The sequence below is a fragment of the Zeus faber genome (genome assembly GCF_960531495.2).
Source record: "Zeus faber genome assembly, chromosome: 22".
Lineage (NCBI taxonomy): Eukaryota > Metazoa > Chordata > Actinopteri > Zeiformes > Zeidae > Zeus > Zeus faber.
This window is the reverse complement of record NC_137209.1, coordinates 3,669,731-3,692,293: the sequence shown is the minus strand read 5'-3', so window position 1 is coordinate 3,692,293 and position 22,563 is coordinate 3,669,731. Positions and strand designations below refer to the sequence as shown.

The following is a 22,563-nucleotide window of genomic DNA, read 5'->3' as shown; positions in this document are numbered from 1 at the left end:
GAGCCTCCTCTCTACAATAAACTGGTGTCTTCAACCCATCGTGTTTTGTGTCTCTGTGCCAGAGGGCCCTGAAAATGCCACTCGGGTGGCGTGTGGTAGGAGAAACTGACACATATAGGTCTCTGAGGTCCCCAAAACATGTCTCTGAAGTTTTTTGCTGAAAATACCACTCAGATAATGTATTCTAGACATTATAACATGCCTCTATACCCCCTCTGTTCCTGCTGTTTCCTGTGTATCACTTTAATTGCAAATGAGCTGCTGCTGCCCATGCCCCACTCCAGAACTAGGGGGGCGCTCTCTATATTACCCCATTACGCACAGGGCTTTTTTTTGTTTTTGTTTTATTCAATTAGGATACGGAGGAAAATAAAAAATACATATACAATAAACATACTGCTCTTATTGGTTTTGTTTGGAGAAACACGCAGCGGATCACGTAGTGCTGCCTACTGTCAACGTTACCGGCAAACCTTTTTTTTTTTTTTATTATTCTTTTTATTTCCAGAAAGGTTTAAAATACGGGAGATTTACAAGAAAATGTTTAAACGGGAGGACAGTGGGAGAGAGGGGTAAAATATGGGCGAATTCCAGGAAAAACAGGAGGGTTGACAGGTATTCCTCAAAAACAGCAAAAGACACACAGCAGAATTATCTTTAAAATACTTACAATTTCCCTCATCTGCAGTTTTGTCACAGACAGTTCCTATTGATTTATTTTAGAAGATTTGTGCTGGTCTGTGCAGCCAACAACAGCCGTTCCCATTCTTAGCTCTTAGCTTCAGCATAATTCTAGCGGTCTGGCACTAGGTATTTCTCAAGCCGAGATTGGAGTTACTCAAATGGGGGGCAGTTCTAATTCTAATAAGCCACCACTTGACGTAGGAAGGTGAGGCAAATCTGAACGGCACGTTTTCTGAAATAGGGAGCCTACAAAAAACTGATTGGGTTGTCTTATTTCACAGTTTGTGTTTTAGTAGACCCATTAGAGGTCCAAATGTATGTGCACAAGCACTAATAAAGGTGAGTTTTTCATAAAATATCCCCTTTAAAAAAGAAGAAGAAAAAAGCTCCCGCTTTTTTGGGAGACGGCTTTGACCATTTGCTAGGTAGAAACAGTCATTGTCTCAGGTTGTGTTTTGCCGGCATTTCTAGGTTAAGTTTTAAATTTTTCAGAGTACAGCTTACTTGTTTACTAATTTAAGTTTCTCAGGTGGTATAGTTCTCCCGTCATTCGTTCCAGAGTTTGAAAGGGAGCTCGGTTAAAAGTTACAGGTAAGTCATTGTCAGGAGAATCCATCAGGGGAGTTTTTAAATCACCTTTTATGACAGTGGGCAAGTCAACGTTAATGTGATGCTTGCGGTGGATCCTAACTTTTTGTGCAAAGACACTCTTACATGTAGGGTATCTGGTATGCACCAAAGTACGTTATGTATGACCTGATAATTCTAGGCCAGAAATACTGCAATGTGTCCGCAGACACCATTGTCACTATATTCAATACAAACTTATACAAAATGTGATTTTACACCATGCCAACAACCATTTGATATTTGGACCAAGACTGCAAAACACTGAATCTATTTGTTCTCTTTGGTGTTTGCTGGCGTCCGTTGCCTGAACTGTGCCCCCCCCCACGAAAAAAATCCTTCAAGAGTTGTTTTACATAAAAAGGAAAAAGGTTTCATCTAGAACCCTTTACACCCACAAACTGTTTTTGGGATATGAGATAATATAAGATATAAGGTTCTTTTGTTATTTTTTGGAAGCCAATTGAGCATAGTTGCTGCCTTCAACCATGGATCTTACAAACAACTGAAAACACTTAGCGTAACTTGCACTAAGAGGTCATTATCAATTTCATTGATAAATGGTGGGATTTTTGACCAGTAACCTTCATTAATTTCTGTGTTTTTGAAAAAGAGTTCCTGTTCCTGTCTTGTCTTGACCCTTATAGAGAGAGGGTTGGGTTACAAAATGTGGATATGCAATGTGGTGTGCCAGTGGCTTGAAAGAAAACCACAACTAGATGAATCTTTAATCTGCCTATTATATTACAGGTAATCCTGTACCTTGTACCCTGTACCGACCTACCTGTTTAACAACCGTTAAACCGACTTACGACCAGCTCTCCGACCAGTCTGTATTGTGCGCTGCGTACAATAATGTGGCGTGCGCGCTGGGTGCGCGGCGTCCTAGCGGCAAGAATCTCATCGTGCATCGTCACAAGTGACCCTTATTGTGGCTTTGAGGACAAATCCCTTTAATGTAGAATATTTCCAGATGGAACCCTTCTGAGGGCTTGCGGAAGAATTGTTCAACCACAGAAGAGTTCATAAATGTTGTTGGAGCAACCTTTGAAAAACCAAAAGGCTTCCAAGAAAACCCCTGGCTCTAGGGCTCTGAAAAAAGCTTTATCCCTTAAACCAAAGCAGGTTCAAGGGGGAAACCCTCATACACTGGAGGTCATGGAAGAAAACTGCATCAAGGGCGCTAGAGGAAACAGTTTCCAGGTCAAGTTCCTTTACGAGCTCTACAAAGATCCTGTCTTTAAGGGTTCTTGAGGAAATCCCTTCTGAGGGTTCTTGAAGAACCTGCCTTTAAGGGTTCTCGGAAGAATAGCCATTGAGGGTTCTTGAAGAACCTGCCTTTAAGGATTCTTGGGAGAAACCATATTCAGAGTTCTCTTCTTCTTCTTGTGTGTTAAACGGTGGCTCTCACAACCAAATGAGTTCACTTATGCAATTTGAATTAAAAATGAGTAATGGAACTTCCCTAAAGGCAGTCAGTGGTAGTGGGTGTGGTTCTGGTACCATCTTCAGGTGAGGATTAAGGTAATTAGAAGATGGCAGGGGACACACAGCTTTTTTTTTGTTTCTTTCAATTAGGAAATAAAAAATAATAATTTCAAATAAAAACACACTATTTGTTTTGTTTGGAGAAACAGGTATTCCCATAATTCACATGGTGGGGGGGGGTGCATTTAAGGCCGGGCAGGGCGGAGCTTGCGGGGTGCTGAGGTGCCGGATCCAATCTTTCAAATTAAGGACTATTGGCGAAACAAAATCACTGAGGTGAAAGTTCTATCACAAAACTATGGTGTTACTTATGTATTCTTGCGCATTTTTAAGTGAGTACAGGTACTCTTCACTTAACGACCTACCTGTTTAACGACTGTTCGGACTTACGACCAGCTCTCTGACCAGTCGGTATTGTACACTGTGTACAATACTGCGGCGTGCGCGCTGCGTCCTTTCTCCATCTCACCTGTGCAATCATTCAGTCAATACGCATGCTCAGCGTAATGGTATGGTACACTATATGGGTGTCTGAAATCGTACTACAAGATTCTTTCAGGCATAAATATGGAAATATATTGTAATATTTACGATTACATGTAATGACAGGATAAATATTTTCAACCTCCCAATATTTACCGCTTCCAAGTCTTCATTAGCAGGGTCAGACCCCCCAATTCTCTCTCTCTCTCTCTCTCTCTCTCTCTCTCTCTCTCTCTCTCTGAGTGATTGGAGGCGTGAGCGAGCGGAGCGTGCGAGCGTTTGGTAGAGAGTGATTTCTCTCTAACTTTTCTATCAATTGTATGTTTATAATTATTTGTTGGTGACGGTGTTAGTTTTTTGTTTTCTATTGGTTGTAGGGTGTGCGCACAGCGGGTGGGGAGTGGTGGTGGTGGTGGTGCAGGTCCGCAACCATGTCGGACCTCACCAAGCTAACGAGGAAGCACGGCATTAAGTTGCCTGTGTCTTCCTCGGTCTCGGTGGAGGACTGCAGCCTGGCAATGGGGAAGGCTGTCGGCTACAGCAGCGTTGTGTCCGCAGCGCAGATGAACAGCGTGGTGGTCATCTTCCTGGATAGTGTGGACAAGGTGAACGCGGTGGTGGCGAGCGGCGTCACGGTGAACCAAATGTTTGTTCCCGTCCTGCCTCTCTCCACACCGGCGAAGAGGGTGAACCTGGCGAATGTTCCGCCGTTCATTAAGAACGAGACCCTCACTAGGGAACTGGCGAGGCACGGGAAGGTGGCGTTGCCAGTTAAAAAAGTCCCGTCGGGGTGCAAGTCGCCGCTGCTTAAGCATGTGGTGTCGCACAGGAGGCACGTCCTGATGGTGTTAAACAACAGGGCTGCGGAGCTGAACGTAGCTTTTAAAATCAGGGCAGACGAGTTTGACTACGTGGTGTTTGTCAATACTGACACCAACAAGTGCTTTGGGTGCAGTGGGGAGGGACACCAGGTCAGGGCATGTCCAGGTAAGAAGGCAGACGGCGAGACAGGTGAGGGGCAGAAGGGTGGACAGGACAAGGAGGGAGCACAGGAGGGGGCAGGTGAGGGTCAGGAAGGGGAAAAGCAGGCGAAGGTGGGGGCACAGGAGGGGGCAGGGGGGGGTCAAGAGGGGGGAAAACAGGCGAAGAAGGGGGCACAGGAGGAGGCGGGGGAGGGCCAGAAGGAAAGAGGGGAAAAGCAGGTGAAGGTGGGGGCACAGGGAGAGGCAGGTGAGGGCCAGAAGGAGGCAGGGGAAAGACAGGTGGAGGTGGGGGCACAGGAGGGGGCAGGTGAGGGGCAGGGGAAAAAAGGGGGGGGGGGGGGACAAGGGAATGTGGAGCCGCAGGAGGGAATGGGTGGAGGTAGACAGTGCAGCCAGGTGAGCGTGGAAACACCAGGGGAGGCAGGCGAGGGTCTGGAAAGCAGGCAGGTAAGGGTGGGAGGACAGGAGGGGAAGGAGGAGGGTCCGAAGACAGGCAGGTGGGTGCGGGGGGGACAGGAGGGGACTGGTGAAGGAAAGGAAGCTACAGAACAAAGTCAGAGGAGTGCAGGTGACGTAGCTAGGGAGGAGGAGGCACTGGAAGGAAGTGACTTTGAGATGGGGGATGAGGACGATCGGTTGAGAGTCCCTCGCCTCAAAAGAAAGTCCAACAAAATGGCAGGAGACTCTCAGGCGAAAAGAGGGACAGCAAGCCAGGGGAAGGCAAGTCAGGAGGTGGAGCAGGGAGGCTCGGAGTCGGAGTCCTGGATGGAGGAGGACTCTGCTGCAGACAGTGAGGGGCAAGTTTTTCTAGGCGTCAAGAAGAAAAAGGGCAAAAAAAAGCTACAGTGTGGGCAAAATAAAAGCGTTTTTGCACAGAACGAAGAACGTGAAAGGGATAAAAGTGGAGGACTTCTTCTCAGATAAGGAGTTGCTGGCAAACGCAGCCCAGCAACAGATGAGGGGTAAGGGGAGAGGAGGGTTCACGGACCAGGAGGTGTACAGGCTCAAGAAAATAGTGCAAAAGATCAGGAAGGAGCTGAACAACAGAGAGGATGGAGAGGAGGTGGTGGTGGGTGCTGCTGTTCGGGCTGATTCCTTTTCCGTTACAATGAGTGACTTTAACATCAGCACGCTGAACGCGAACGGGGCTAGAGACGCAGCTAAGAGGTCTCTGCTGTATGAGCTGATGGAGCAGAAGAGGCTGAATGTGCTGTTGGTGCAGGAGACCCACAGTGACTCTGGCAATGAGGCTGACTGGAAGAGGGAGTGGGGGGGGTTGGTGGTGCTAAGCCACAAGAGCACCACCAGCAGGGGGGTGGCTCTTCTCTTTTCTAAGAGCTTTGCCCCAGCATCCATTGAGGTGGAGGAGGTGGTGGAGGGCAGACTGATGGTGGTGAGGGCAGCAGTTGAGCATTATAAGTTTGTCTTTATAAATGTGTACGCTCCCACCACAGGACCACACAGAGTCACTTTTTTACAAGTTTTAAATGGGGTTTTAAGCAAAGTTCGTTCAGGGGAGTTTTTGTTTTTAGGAGGAGACTTTAACTGCACCGAGAACGACCTTTTAGACAGGAACCACTGTGAGCCTCACAGAGCATCGCAGAACGCGATGAGGCTGCTCTCAAATCAGAATGAGCTAACGGACGTGTGGAGGAGAACCAACGGGGATGGAAGGCAGTACACCTGGGTGCACTGCAGAGGCACCTTTTTATCGTTGGCCAGACTAGACAGGTTTTACTGTTTTAAGCACCATTTTAACATTTTTAAGGAATGTAGAATGGTGCCTGTTGGTTTTACCGATCACTCCCTGGTTGTTTGCCGTGTTTTTATCGCCAATGTAAAGCCCAAAAGCGCATATTGGCATTTTAACACCACCCTACTATGTGACTCCAACTTTAAGGATGCTTTTAGGTTTTTTTGGTAAGGTTTTAGAAACAGAAAGCAGGATTCTATTTCCTTAAGACTGTGGTGGGACTATGGGAAGAGGGAGATAGAGCAGCTCTGTCGACAGTACACTCTCAATGTCACACGGGACATCACCAGATCTATGAGGGATCTGGAGACTGACATTGTGGAGTTACAGGGTGTAGTGGAACCCACTGGAAATCGAGATCATATTAAGGATCTCAAGTCTAAAAGAGCTGCTCTCGCAGACCTACTAGGCACCAAGGCGCAGGGGGCGCTGGTCCGCTCTCGCTTCCAGAGCGCAGCACTGATGGGCGCACCATCTAGCTTCTTTTTTAGCCTGGAGAAGAGGAACGGGCAGAGCAGGTTCATCCACGCCCTGAGATCAGACACAGGACAGGAGCTCAGGAGGCCGGAGGAGATCCGGACGAGAGCCGTGGACTTTTACACAGAACTGTACAGAAGTGAGTACAAGGACCAAAAATAACTGTTTTACTCCTTTTGTGGGAATCTGCCCAGGGTCCCAGAAGACGTCAGTGCGGTGCTGGGGGAACCTCTGACCCTGCAGGATCTTTCCACGGCCCTGCAGAGCATGAAGGGGGGTAAGGCCCCTGGCATCGACGGGATTCCTGCGGAGTTTTACAAGGAGTTCTGGGAGGAGTTGCGGGAGGACCTTTTAATGGTTTTTAATTAAGTTTTTAAAAATAAGTTATTGCCAGTCAGCTGCAGGAGGGCATTCATCACTCTCCTACCCAAGAAAGGAGACCTGCAGGAGATAAAGAACTGGCGTCCTGTGTCCCTTCTGTGCACGGACTACAAAATCCTGTCGAGGGCGCTGGCCAACAGGCTGAGGGAGGTGATGGACCTGGTAGTCCATCAGGACCAAACGTACTGTGTGCCTGGTAGGTCTATTCTGGACAATGTGTCCTTAATTCGGGATATTTTGGACGTCTCTAGTTCTTTGGGCATTGAAACTGGACTCATTTCGCTAGACCAGGAAAAGGCGTTTGACCGGGTTGAGCACCCTTAGCTCTGGAAAACTCTGGAGGATTTCGGCCTCAGCCCTGGTCTGATAGCCATGATCCAGGTTTTGTACCAGGACATCGAGAGTGTACTGAAGATTAATGGAGGGCTGAGCGGCCCTTTTAAAGTGCGTAGAGGGGTGAGACAGGGCTGCTCCCGCTCAGGGATGTTGTGCTCTCTGGCCATAGAACCATTGCTGTGTCAATTAAGGACGAACATCGAGGGTGTGTTTTTAAACGGTCTTGAGAGAAGCCACATTTTATCAGCCTACGCGGACGACGTCATTGTTTTAATAAAGAAACAGGATGAAATCAGCAAACTGGAGGGGATCGTCAGGGACTTTGGGCTGCTATCAGCAGCGAAAGTCAACTGGGGCAAAAGCGAAGCGCTGGCTGTGGGCGGATGGAGGGGGGGACTTTTAAAACTGCCAGGAGGCTTACGGTGGCGAAGGGATGGTTTTAAGTATTTGGGAGTGTTTTTAGGGAGTGAAAGTATGGTGGGGAAGAATTGGGAAGGACTTTTAGGAAAGATACAGGGCAAGCTAAGAAAATGGAGGTGGGCACTGCCACAGCTGTCCTACAGGGGCAGGGCGCTCATCATTTACAACCTGGTGGCCTCACAGCTGTGGCACAGAGTGGCCTGCGTCCAACCACCAGACCTGCTATTAAGGAAGATACAGGCCGAGCTGATGGATTTCTTTTGGGGGCGGAATTTCCACTGGGTCAGGAAGGAAAAGGTCTTTCTGCCTAAAGAGAAAGGGGGGCACAGTGTGGTGGACATCAAAAGCAGAGTGGCAACTTTTAGGTTACAGTTTGTGCAGAAGTTTTTAACGGGGTACTTTAACGTTTGGAAGGACGTGGCGGGCTTGGTCTTAAAGAGGACTGGGAGGATGGGACTTGACCGCTCGTTGTTTTTAATGGACACGAGTCTTCTAAACACGTCGAGCTTACCCCGGTTTTATCAGGAGCTTTTTAAAGCATGGGGGTTTTTTAAGAACAGGAAAAGGGAGGCCGCAGATTCCCTCCACTGGCTCCTGGAGGAGCCGGTGATCAGAGGAGCCAGGCTGGATGTGCAGGACGGGGCCACTCCAGGACTGAGGAGTATCCGGAGGGAGGCGGGGGTCCTGACCCTGAGGCAGGTGGTGGCGGCGGCGGGGAGCGACCTGCAGGACGGCGAGGCCATGGCGGAGCGGCTGGGGGTGAGGTCCACCAGGATCGTACACCTGGTGCTCAAGAGGTGGAGGGAGAGGCTCACGGAGGAGGAGCTGGCCCTGCTGAAGGAGCACGGCGAAGGCGCGGAGGAGCCGAACCCGGAGGAAGTTGCTGCACAAGGCACTTTGTACAGGACTGGACCTGCACGCAGCCAGCGGGAAGGCTTTTTACAAAGAGTGTGTGGTTGTTTTAAATAGGAAGGGACTGGAGGGGCGGCAGGACACTGTCTGGAGAGGACAGCTCCAGATGGGGGGACAGGAGGAGCCGTGTTGGAGGAGTTTTTACAAAGCTCCCTCCAAGAAAAGGACGGGGGACCTCCAATGGAGAGTCCTACATGGAGCCATAGCGGTCAATAGCTTTGTTTCTGTTTTTAATCTCACGGTCGCAAATGAATGTCCATTCTGCAAACTGCCAGAGTCCGTGTTTCACTGTTTTGCAGAGTGCGACAGACTTTTAGAGCTTTTTAGTCTTTTAAAGGAAAGTTTTAAGCTCTTTAAGGAGGAGTGGTCCAGAAATGTTTTTATTTTTGGGGTGAGATACTACAGGGCCAACGCAGAGAAATGGCGACTGCTTCATTTTCTAGTAGGGGAAGCGAAGATGGCCATCTACCTCACGAGGAGGAACAAACTGAGGGGAAAGGAAAGTGGTTTAGGAAGAGTGTTTGTAGCGTTGGTCAGGGCAAGAGTCTTGATTGATTTTAACTTTCACAGACTGATGAAGAGTCTGGACGTCTTCATCAAGCTGTGGTGTTTTAATGACGCCATCTGTTCCCTGGTGGAGGACGACCTGTGCTTCCAGTCTGTTTTTAACGTGTAGGGCTCTGTTAGTGAACCAAGTGTGTTTGTTGTATTGTCTGTAACTGTGAACTAGAGAAAATGTTAAAATAAAGATGCTTTAAAAATCTCTCTCTCTCTCTCTCTCTCTCTCCCCCTCTCTCTCTCTCTCTCTCTCTCTCTCCTTCGCTCTCTCTCTCTCTCTCGCTCTCTCGCTCTCTCACGTGGCGTGAGCGAGCGGCGTATGTGAGCGTTTGTCGCAGTGAATAGCAGTAAATAGTTTTGTTTCTGTTTTTAATCACATGGTCAAAAATGAATGTCCCTTTTGTAAGCTGCCAGAGTCAATTTTTCACTGTTAATCTCACTTCTAATCTCTTTAAAGACGAGTGGTCAAAAAATTATTTTATTCTTGGGGTAAAATATTACAAAACCAACGCAGAGAAATGGCGACTGTTAAACTTTTTACTAAGAGAAGCAAAGGCAATTTACATCACAAGAAGAAACAAACTGAGAGGAAAATAAGGTATTTTAAAAAAAGTGTTTGTTGCATTAGTCAGAGCGACAGTCTCAATTGATTTAACTTTTCACAAACTGATGAAGAGTCCAGATGTTTTTATCAAACTGTGGTGTTTCAATGACATCATCTGCTCGCTGATGGAAGACAACTTGTATTCCCAGTCTGTTTTTAACGCTTAGGGTTTTTTTATTGAACAAAATGTTGCATTTGTTTCATGCTTTCAACTGTGAACTGAAGGAACCCCCCCGGAGGAAGGACAAGCCAGGATGGGAGAAATGCACAGGCCACATTTCACTGGCCACCAACCAAAAAAAAAGTGTGTGTATATGCATGTGTTATCATGTGTTATATGTGCGGTGTGTCATATGACGAATAAAGATCCTTCTTCTACTACCGAGAAAAAAAAAAAAGTGCAGTCTGCAGAATTTACAGAACAGAATTGGCAGAAAATAATATTATATTCATAACAATGTTTTAATTAGTGTATAATTAGATTCGATTCAACGAATTGAATATGGCGCCCGGAGAGCAGTTAAGGGGTTAAGTGTTTGGCTCAAGGACACATCAGGAGCCGGGGATCCAACCGTCAATCTTCCGATTACTACACGGCCCCCTCTACTACCTGACCTTAGAATGACTGCACAGGGCGTAAGTACGCTTCATGGAGGCCGTCATGTTTCTTCTACGGTAACCCAAAACGGACAAACCAAACACTGGCTCTAGAGAGGGCCTGTCGCGTTTTTCGAGAATTTTTTCAGCCACGATCTCTGTTGCACCTCCATGGGGAGGGGTATTCAGTTGGTTGAGATTTGCAACCTCACCGCTAGATGCCTCTAAATTCCTAACACTGCGGCTTTAAGAACAATAGTTATAAATGATGGGAACCAACATTTTCAGGCTTATTCTCCAGGGCTCAGGTATGTTATACTGACAATGAAACATTTGAGCTCAAAGATGCAATTAGAATGGGCCTCATTCAAGAACAAGTGCCCCAGTGTCACGCACATTTGAGAAAAGAAAATCAGGATTCATCTACATATTGTCATTTGAATTTGTTCTTAATTTGATAGTAATTAACTGAAGACACACGGCTGTCACATTTAGATTTATTGGGATTTATCAACTTACACACATGGGAAAGAACAAATCTGGCTGGTACACACGCGTCTTTACTTCAGCACAGGCTTTTCATAACTACCTTTTCTGCACGCAAAGGCAGAACATTTTCACACACATGCTAGGAATTGTGTTTTTACTTGTATGGGACAGTGCGCGCCAGCCCCCATGTGGGTCCTATTCGTTCAACTCACCTGGGTGCTGGGGTCATAGGTGGCAGTTGTCCTCATGGCCCTGGTGTTGCTGCCATGGCTCAGCTCCGTCAATGCAAAGCTTCCGAATATCTTAAGAAAAAAACAAAAACTTGTGGGGCAATTGTAAGGGAAGTTTGTTTACTTGGTTGATTTTGGCAAAATGTGAGGAGTAATGTCGAAATAGGACATAGGTTGTCATGGTAACTGTGCTCGAGGTTTCAAGTACAATGATGGACGTGCTGTCTACGAAAAAAAAAACAGAGTATCCAATAAAATCAAAATATTAATACATTAAGGAAGGGAGAGCTGGTTGTCTAGTAATCTAAAGGTTGCTGGTTCGATCCCAGGCTCCTCCTGCTAGCATGCTGTAGTGTCCTTGAGCAAGACACTTAGCTCCTGATGGCTGCGTCTGTCGGTGTTTGAATAATTGTGAGTCGCTTTGGATAAAAGCGTCTGCTAAATGTAATGTAATTAAGCAAGCAAAGTAAAAATAAATGAGTCCCACTCTACCTCACACTGAGGGATTAGCCAGACACACCAGGTAGCAGTGGGATGTTGTGATGAAGACTTACCTTCATATCCTCAACGTCCTGCAACAACTTGCTCTGTCTCTCTGACCCTGACACGGCGACCATTTGACTAAACATCTAAACAAAAAACAAAAGGCATGAAATGCAAACTTGTTCACAGACTAGGAAGTGACTTGGAAAATATATTTTGATCAAAATTGGCATGTGACAAAAAAAAAGCACAGAATTCTCCTCAGCGGTGAGAAGTTTCCCACAGATGGCGTTAGGTCACAGACGAGCACATACATTCCGAGTCAGCAGAGATGTGTTGGGAAAGCTTGACAATTATCAACTTATTAAAAGTCACATTAGAATAGCGATGGAATGATTTTTGTGACCATCTTGCATGGGAAGTGATTACCCCACCTACCAAGATCAAGTTCCAATTCTGCAGAAACAAAAGTTCTTGTAACTTTACATTTTGGGGTAGACATGGAAGATGTAATTTTGCGTCAGTGATGGTTCATGCCCATTACAACAAGCATATTATTACATAACACATATTTTTGCATTGCTGCGTTGAACTGTAGGTGTCACGTTTTTAAGATCACTGCCCCATCGGCGCAGCATGCATATGTTCTAAAAAAATAAAAGCAAAATAAACAAATAAAAAATACAAGATGCCATCAATATTTCAATTTTGCAGCTCAGACCTGTGAATATTCCTCTGCTGAGGTAGGAATATTTTAAGTCCTAGTCAAACTTTCAGCGCTGTTCCTCTGAGTGATTCTCAAACCAAGACACAGACACATCCTGGGCATCCTGTTCCAGAAACTCTTACCCCAAGGTTGAGGAAGGACTTGTTGGTCAAAGACCAGTCATACATTCCCAGACAATTCATGAGGGCAACAGTCTTCCACGGGTTCATCATGGCTTCATCGCGACTTACAAAGTTGTAACGGAATAGCTGTTTGACCCTGTGAATAATTCATATAAAAGTTTAAAATTCTAAAAAAATATTTTATGCAAATGAAAAGATCACAAGTTGTTGAAATTATATTTGTGAATAAGATTTGTGAAATATAAACACTTGAGGGCTGTTTGCTTCTGCAGTTACCTCAGGAAAGTGAGTTCTCTGGTTTGCTCCAGGAGTAGGTCTTCTCCAGGTTGACGGGCAAAAAGTGGATCATTCTCCAGGGCTGTGAATACACGTTGCTGCAGCCATGTGGGAACACAAATACACGCACAAAGTTTTTCCACTACCGTACCATCTTCACTACGCTTAACGCCATTCTTTTATTATTAATTATTTGTATTCTGTATTCTATTATTAGAACACACACACACACACACACACACACACACACACACACACTAAAATAAGCGCGGGTAAACAGGTTATTTGAAAGTTAGTATTATGGCTACCTTGAACAGCAGCTGGTCCTCTCCCTCGAGGAATAAGACCATATCCTTCCAATTAAAAGATGCTTTTTGTCTGTATGTGTCGAGGGGCCCGCTGGGAAGGTCAGGCACAAGGTCGTCCTTCTTTTTAGTTTCATCTGGGTTCACTGGGGTGTGGCTAGGAATGCTCATGATGGCTTATTGGATTCCAAGGCACTTATTCTGCAAGACAAAAAAAAACGCTCTTTGTATCATCTTAATTAAAGCACAATTAATAAACCAGCATTCTTGCCATATGGTAGACCACCACACATTACACAAAAAAAAACTCACATTATACTATAAAAGGTCCATGAACACATTCAATTAATTTATAAATAAGTGAAAAACATACAGCTTTCAAATTGGTATTTAAGAATCCAATTTGAAGTTGTGAACGAACTGGCATATGTGGATTAATATATTACACACAGTTTTGAGAGACATACCTAACCGTTGGAAAAGGGGCGTGTCATGATGCCAGTGTGATTGGGAACAACACAGTAGAAACAAACAGTGACATTAAACTGTAAAACTTGAAACAAAAGTGTTTTGAGCCGTTCAAAAGAAACAGATCGTTCATTAACGACCCAAAACTACAGGAGAACCAGCATGGCGCACCGGCAGCATGTGCAACTGTGCACCACCCGGTGTGCGCACTGGTCCTTCAGCAGTGGGGAGCGGCTCAGAGCCGGGTGGGGAGCATGGAGGTTCGCCACTGTGCTTTCCACGGAGCATCTCTACACTCGTCTCACAAACATTTCATGGTCTTCCATGCGGAAAAAAATCAATAACGTCTGATTTTGGATTCTAAATCGGATATGAAATTGTCGAATGATACATGGATCTTCTTTCTCTTTCGGCTGCTCCCATTAGGGGACGCCACAGCGGATCATCTGCCTCCAATACCTTCTGTTCTGTGCATCTTCCTCCCTTATACCAACCGCCTGCATGTCCTTCCTCACCACATCCATAAACCTTCTCTTCGCCCTTCCTCTTTTCCTCTTGCCTGTCAGCTCCATCCTCAGCATCCTTCTCTCAATGTAACTCTCATCTCTCCTACATACTGTATGTGTCCAAACCATCTCAATCTGGCCTCTCTCACTTTTCCACCAAACTGTACAACCTGTGCTGTCCCTCTAATGTACTCATTCTTAATCCTGTCCATCCTTGTCACTCCCAATGAAAATCTCAACATCCTCAAGTCTCCAGCCACCTGTCTTACTGTCAGTCCCACCGCCTCTAAACCGTACAACATAGCTGGTCTCACTACCGTCATTTAGACCTTCCCTTTCACTCTTGCTGGAACCTTCTGTCACAGATCACTCTGGACACTCTTCTCCACCCACTCCACCCTACATGTACTCTCATTCATTCCTCTTCTCTCTAATGCATGCCTCCACTTCTGCAAGCTCTCCTCAACCTGCTCCCTACTTTCACTACAGATCATAATGTCATCCGCGAACATCATAGTCCACAGAGACTCCTGCCTGATTTCATCTGTTAACCTGTCCATCACCATTGCAAACAGAAAAGGGTTCAGAGCTGATCCTTGATGCAATCCCACCTCCACTTTGAATGCCTTCATCACGCCTACTGCGCACCTTACTACTGTCTGTCCTCATACATATCCTGTACCACTCTAACGTACTTCTCTGCCACCCCGACTTCCTCATGCAATACCACACTTCCTCTCTCAGCACCCAATCATATGCGTTCTATAAATCTACAAAGACGCAGTGCAACTCCCTCTGGCCTTCCCTGTACTTTTCCATCAGCATTCTTAAAGCAAACATTGCATCCGTAGTACTCTTTCCTGGCATGAAACCATACTGCTGCTCGCTGATCCCCACCTCTCCTCTTAACCTAGCCTCCACTACCCTTTCCCATAGCTTCATGCTGTGGCTGGTCAACTTTATTCCCCTGTAGTTACTACAGCTCTGTACATCTCCCTTATTCTTGAAGATGGGTACTAGTACACTTCTTCTCCGGCAGAAAGGCCTCTCGTTTTGTTTACCCGGTATTGTTTACATGTTTTGTAATGAGGTAATGAGGTAATTATTAAGAGTGAAACATGTAAACAAAACCGGGCAAACAGGTTTTGTTTACGCATTTCGCTCTTTGTTTAAACAAAACCTGTTTGCCCGAGCAAACCGCAAAGGAGATAAATACAATTTGTTTTCGCCAGTGGCCTTCATTTTCTTTTGAAATGTAATAACTTACCAAATAAACTCCCTCTCATCTTGGCCAAATTCCAACCTCACCCTAATTACAGCTAGATGGATGTGAAATATCTGACAGAAAATGTAATAATAAACATGTACACCAATTTTTTTTAAATATTAATAAAATAACCCCAAAAGGTACATTTACCTGGAGAACACATATTGAGGACTTATCCTGGAGAAAGGCGTGATTGCTACATTATAAGTGTTGCATTTCACATAAAGCACAAGTCCACTTCAAAATGTTTACCCTGTAAATTCAATTCCATCCAAATTTTCCAATAGTTCTTGAAGGTTTTTTTTTGTATGAATAGTGTCGAAACATTGATTCATCACTTTCTTTCATATAATTGTTTAGTAACAACGACATTTTGGAATGACCTGTGTTTGCACATCTTTAAGAATAGCTCTCTAAATAAATAAATAGATAAATAATTTAAAACCTTCCGTGATACGTGTCAATACTTCCCGCCCGGTTCTTCTGACGCTGCGGCTGAATTGGTCAAAGTGCGTCGGGATACGACTCACGTTTCGCTGGAGATCGGCGACACCGACGGGGACAAACTCGGCCGAGCTACCCGGGATCAGGCGTCTCACTCCCCGGAACGCGTTGGTGTTCTGCGAAGACACCAGCGGGGCCGAAGGGGAGAACACGGGCCCACGCTCTTCACTACGCGACGGGGTTGTTGTGGCGGTGAAACGTATGACAGCAAAAAGCTACACGGTGGTACCTTGACTTACGAGTTGAATTCGTTCCGTGACAGAGCTCGTAATTCAATCTGCTCGTACAGCAAATCAATTTTCCCCATGGAAATTAATTGAAAGTCCATTAATCCGTTCCAGCCCCAAACCCCGTGTTTTTAAATAAGAAAAATATATTTGTAAATAACAAATATTGTATAAAAACATAATGAAACATAATAAAAGAGAATGTGTAGGAGCCATGAATTGGTTTGCTATGAATTGATTTATTATTATCAGGTTTATTGTATATGAATTTATTATGAGTTATTATGATTATGTTTTGGGTTGTATTTGGTCAATGAATGAATTTACTATCACGGGTGTGGGATGAATGATTGACAGGCATATGGGCGTCACTTTAAAAGGCACCAGCTGATCTCCTGCTGAGAATCAGAGTGAGAGGGGGTGTTTGGGGAACCCACACTTTCCTTGACCGCTTTAGTTTGATTTCGTTTATTTGTTTTGATCGCTGTATTACGAGTTAAAGGCACCGTTTATTTAAGTTTCCTTATGTTGATTTAATAAACACCCTTAAACGCATTCGTTGGATTCAGCGCATCGACATTTGTTTGTTTAGAAGCGCGTCGGACAATAGGCCCCTTATCATCGCCTCTCAGCGGCTTATTCAGTTCGTTTTGGAGTCGCATACAATTGTCAACGAAAATGTACAGTATTATCGACGGCATCAAGGCAACATCAGCAGAAGAAATCAAACACGGATCAAGCGGACAGGAATGAACGAAAGCCGGGCGGCGATACAGACAGAGGAACAGCTGACCACAAACTTTCCTGAGCCCACGGTCAAAGTCATCCTTGAAAGTCAGGTACAATTGTAAGCTGTTTAATGGAAGGAACACTGCATATATAGTCCATTGGGGACGAAGTGAATACCTGATCAAGGGTTGAGTTGACGCTCAGAGAGTTAAAGTTGGCTAAGATACTCTGCTGCAGCTATAACAAAGGAATCTCCGCTGGTCTCTTTAACTCCGCTGGTCTCTTTAACTCCGCTGGTCTCTTTAACTCCGCTGGTCTCTTTAACTGCGCTGCTGCGCTGATGTGTGAACACCGAAAATGATGATGATTTCTGAATAAGTGTCCTTTCTCTGTGGAATGTGGATGTGTTGTTTAATGGCACAAATAGCCTAAATTGGAAAGGAAAAACGAGTGCACAGTTGGAACCTGAAAGTGTGAATGAACAGGCCAGGCCCGCATCAGCGGCATCAGTAATCATAATGCATGATGATGATGATGTGCACCCAAATGACAGTGTCAAATGTCGGGAGAAAATCTACTGCCTCTAAAGTTTCATCTGTCTCAAAAGTTTCATCTGCATGTTTAAAGGCTCAAGCTGACTTGGCAGCATTACAGATCAAACAGAAACTGTTGAAGGACAAACATGCGCTGGAAGCCGAGGAGGAAATGTTGCGAAAAAGGAAAGAGCAACAGCAACTGGATGAGGGGATTGCAGTACAAATGGCCAAATTAAATGTGTTGAAAACGCAAAGTGTCATTAGTGGAAAATCTTCTAAAGCAAATCATGGGGATGGAATGACTTCTTATGTGGAAAAGGCACAAGGAAAACCACAAACCCTCAGTGCCAATGCAAATCCATTCACACCAAAAATGTCACAAAATCATGCAAACACAGGAACAAAGCCTAAAGACTCTCGGCTCATTCATTCAAAATCACAGCCTCTGACAGCTATGCGCTCGGATCCTAAGTCACGCGCACTTCAGCAAAGCTCTCATGAATATGCACCAATGCAATGTGTGTCAACTGCCAATACTTACCATGCAAATGTTGATTCTGAATATGCAAATGACTACCAAAATGACATGCTGGGCATTATGCGGCAACAAAATGAAATCACAACCCTATTGATACAGCAACAATGCATGTCATCATTGCCTAAAAGGGAGGTACCCATCTTTGATGGAGATCCATTAAAATACCATGCTTTTATGAAGGCTTTCGAAAACGGAGTGGAAAACAATACCAAGAATTTCAGTGATCGTTTATATTACCTGGAGCAGCACACAAAAGGTCTTCCTATGGAACTGGTAAGGAGCTGCCAGCAACTGGACCCTGCAAGAGGGTATGCAAAAGCAAAAGCTCTAGTGAGAGAGCAATTTGGAAATGAGCAAAAAATTGCATCAGCATACATGGACAAGGCCCTGTCATGGCCGCCTATTAAGAATGAAGATGTGAAAGCTCTTCAAGAGTACAGCCTTTTCCTTAAGGGCTGCTCTAACGCCATGGAAGAGGTGGAGTATTTGCATGAGCTGAACATGGCTGAAAACATGCTGACCATCATAAGGAAACTGCCATACAAATACGGCGACAAGTGGAGGAACGCAGCATGCGAGTTACAGGAAAAACAAAAGTGCAGAGATACATTTATGGATATCACAAGTTTTATTGGGAAACAAGTGAAGATCTTGACCGACCCAATCTTTGGAAACATACAGGATGCTCCACCACCAATCATAACTAAAAGTGGGAGCAAATATACACCACCACCACAAACGGGAATGAAAGGAACTAGCTTTGTCACTACTGTGAGCCCTGTGAAGTCCACAACTCAGTTTGAAACTAAAGAGAAGGAACATGTTTCAGTAAGGAAAGAATGTCTTTGCTGTGGAGAACGACATGTATTGGATTCGTGCCGCCAGTTGGGTAAAAGACTTCATAAAGAGAAGATTGGCTTCTTGAGAGAAAAGGGGGTATGTTTCGGCTGTTTATGTATTGGTCATTTAAGCAAACATTGCCGTAAACTGACATTGCCTGTGGAACATGTGGTCTAAGACATCCTACCGTACTTCACATCACTCCAAGAGAGAAGGACAAAGACTCTGACCAATCTGTGAGAGAACCAGGGATATCAGTGGACAGTACGCTAGTATCAAGTGGCCTTACTGGGGCTGGTGACGATTGTAAATTCCCTATTGTACCAGTACATGTGAAATCCAAGAAGGGCAGTAAAATTGTCACCACATATGCTTTCTTGGACCCAGGAAGTTCCGCTGTGTTCTGTACCGAAGCTTTAATGCACAAACTTAACCTTACAGGAAGGAAGGTACATATTCTCCTGCGGACAATGGGCCAAGAGAAAGTTGTTCCTAGCTACAGTGTGCCAGGACTGGAAGTGGCCGGATTGAATGAGGAGCACTTCTGTGAACTTCCCAAGGCTTACACACAGGCGTGTATGCCTGTTTACAATGGAAATATCCCGAGACAGAAGGATCTTCAGAGATGGCCTCACTTGAGACATGTTCACCTGCCGGAGATTGACGCTGACATTGGGCTATTGAAGGGGCGTGTCATGATGCCAGTGTGATTGGGAACAACACAGTAGAAACAAACAGTGACATTAAACTGTAAAACTTGAAACAAAAGTGTTTTGAGCCGTTCAAAAGAAACAGATCGTTCATTAACGACCCAAAACTACAGGAGAACCAGCATGGAGCACCGGCAGCATGTGCAACTGTGCACCACCCGGTGCGCGCACTGGTCCTTCAGCAGTGGGGAGCGGCTCAGAGCCGGGTGGGGAGCATGGAGGTTCGCCACTGTGCTCTCCACGGAGCATCTCTACACTCGTCTCACAAACATTTCATGGTCTTCCATGCGGAAAAAAATCAATAACGTCTGATTTTGGATTCTAAATCGGATATGAAATTGTCGAATGATACATGGATCTTCTTTCTCTTTCGGCTGCTCCCATTAGGGGTCGCCACAGCGGATCATCTGCCTCCAATACCTTCTGTTCTGTGCATCTTCCTCCCTTACACCAACCGCCTGCATGTCCTTCCTCACCACATCCATAAACCTTCTCTTTGCCCTTCCTCTTTTCCTCTTACCTGTCAGCTCCATCCTCAGCATCCTTCTCTCAATGTAACTCTCATCTCTCCTACATACTGTATGTGTCCAAACCATCTCAATCTGGCCTCTCTCACTTTTCCACCAAACTGTACAACCTGTGCTGTCCCTCTAATGTACTCATTCTTAATCCTGTCCATCCTTGTCACTCCCAATGAAAATCTCAACATCCTCAAGTCTGCCACCTCCAGTCCAGCCACCTGTCTTACTGTCAGTCCCACCGCCTCTAAACCGTACAACATAGCTGGTCTCACTACCGTCATTTAGACCTTCCCTTTCACTCTTGCTGGAACCTTCTGTCACAGATCACTCTGGACACTCTTCTCCACCCACTCCACCCTACATGTACTCTCATTCATTCCTCTTCTCTCTAATGCATGCCTCCACTTCTGCAAGCTCTCCTCAACCTGCTCCCTACTTTCACTACAGATCATAATGTCATCCGCGAACATCATAGTCCACAGAGACTCCTGCCTGATTTCATCTGTTAACCTGTCCATCACCATTGCAAACAGAAAAGGGTTCAGAGCTGATCCTTGATGCAATCCCACCTCCACTTTGAATGCCTTCATCACGCCTACTGCGCACCTTACTACTGTCTGACTGCCCTCATACATATCCTGTACCACTCTAACGTACTTCTCTGCCACCCTGACTTCCTCATGCAATACCACACTTCCTCTCTCAGCACCCAATCATATGCGTTCTATAAATCTACAAAGACGCAGTGCAACTCCCTCTGGCCTTCCCTCTATTTTTCCATCAGTATTCTTATAGCAAACATTGCAACTGTAGTACTCTTTCCTGGCATGAAACCATACTGCTGCTCGCTGATCCCCACCTCTCCTCTTAACCTAGCCTCCACTACCCTTTCCCATAGCTTCATGCTGTGGCTGGTCAACTTTATTCCCCTGTAGTTACTACAGCTCTGTACATCTCCCTTATTCTTGAAGATGCATACCAGTACACTTCTTCTCCGGCAGAAAGGCCTCTCGTTTTTTTTACCCGGTATTGTTTACATGTTTTGTAATGAGGTAATGAGGTAATTATTAAGAGTGAAACATGTAAACAAAACCGGGCAAACAGGTTTTGTTTACGCATTTCGCTCTTTGTTTAAACAAAACCTGTTTGCCCGAGCAAACCGCAAAGGAGATAAATACAATTTGTTTTCGCCAGTGGCCTTCATTTTCTTTTGAAATGTAATAACTTACCAAATAAACTCCCTCTCATCTTGGCCAAATTCCAACCTCACCCTAATTACAGCTAGATGGATGTGAAATATCTGACAGAAAATGTAATAATAAACATGTACACCAATTTTTTTTAAATATTAATAAAATAACCCCAAAAGGTACATTTACCTGGAGAACACATATTGAGGACTTATCCTGGAGAAAGGCGTGATTGCTGCATTATAAGTGTTGCATTTCACATATAGCACAAGTCCACTTCAAAATGTTTACCCTGTAAATTCAATTCCATCCAAATTTTCCAATAGTTCTTGAAGGTTTTTTTTTGTATGAATAGTGTCGAAACATTGATTCATCACTTTCTTTCATATAATTGTTTAGTAACAACGACATTTTGGAATGACCTGTGTTTGCACATCTTTAAGAATAGCTCTCTAAATAAATAAATAGATAAATAATTTAAAACCTTCCGTGATACGTGTCAATACTTCCCGCCCGGTTCTTCTGACGCTGCGGCTGAATTGGTCAAAGTGCGTCGGGATACGACTCACGTTTCGCTGGAGATCGGCGACACCGACGGGGACAAACTCGGCCGAGCTACCCGGGATCAGGCGTCTCACTCCCCGGAACGCGTTGGTGTTCTGCGAAGACACCAGCGGGGGCCGAAGGGGAGGACACGGGCCCACGCTCTTCACTACGCGACGGGGTTGTTGTGGCGGTGAAACGTATGACAGCAAAAAGCTACACGGTGGTACCTTGACTTACGAGTTGAATTCGTTCCGTGACAGAGCTCGTAATTCAATCTGCTCGTACAGCAAATCAATTTTCCCCATGGAAATTAATTGAAAGTCCATTAATCCGTTCCAGCCCCAAACCCCGTGTTTTTAAATAAGAAAAATATATTTGTAAATAACAAATATTGTATAAAAACATAATGAAACATAATAAAAGAGAATGTGTAGGAGCCATGAATTGGTTTGCTATTAATTGATTTATTATTATCAGGTTTATTGTATATGAATTTATTATGAGTTATTATGATTATGTTTTGGGTTGTATTTGGTCAATGAATGAGTTTACTATCACGGGTGTGGGATGAATGATTGACAGGCATATGGGCGTCACTTTAAAAGGCACCAGCTGATCTCCTGCTGAGAATCAGAGTGAGAGGGGGTGTTTGGGGAACCCACACTTTCCTTGACCGCTTTAGTTTGATTTCGTTTATTTGTTTTGATCGCTGTATTACGAGTTAAAGGCACCGTTTATTTAAGTTTCCTTATGTTGATTTAATAAACACCCTTAAACGCATTCGTTGGATTCAGCGCATCGACATTTGTTTGTTTAGAAGCGCGTCGGACAATAGGCCCCTTATCATCGCCTCTCAGCGGCTTATTTAGTTCGTTTTGGAGTCGCATACAATTGTCAACGAAAATGTACGGTATTATCGACGGCATCAAGGCAACATCAGCAGAAGAAATCAAACACGGATCAAGCGGACAGGAATGAACGAAAGCCGGGCGGCGATACAGACAGAGGAACAGCTGACAACAAACTTTCCTGAGCCCACGGTCAAA

General features: G+C 45.0%; 1 protein-coding gene across 1 annotated transcript in view; it reads right to left on the bottom strand.

Annotated features, from left to right (window-relative positions):
• The window catches only part of LOC307247057 (peroxisomal acyl-coenzyme A oxidase 3-like), a gene marked incomplete at its 3' end in the record, with an annotated part of 40,781 nt that extends 25,088 nt beyond the window's left edge, over window positions 1–15,693 (bottom strand). The window contains exons 1-6 of the mRNA XM_080023124.1: window positions 15,622–15,693; window positions 12,939–13,136; window positions 12,631–12,728; window positions 12,355–12,490; window positions 11,577–11,651; window positions 11,005–11,094 (exon numbers count right to left, since the gene is read on the bottom strand). Of these exons, the coding sequence (XP_079879250.1) occupies window positions 11,005–11,094; window positions 11,577–11,651; window positions 12,355–12,490; window positions 12,631–12,728; window positions 12,939–13,106 (567 nt within the window). The 5' untranslated portion in view covers window positions 13,107–13,136; window positions 15,622–15,693. The remainder of the gene's footprint in view (window positions 1–11,004; window positions 11,095–11,576; window positions 11,652–12,354; window positions 12,491–12,630; window positions 12,729–12,938; window positions 13,137–15,621) is intronic.
• Between the last annotated feature and the right edge of the window lie 6,870 nt (window positions 15,694–22,563).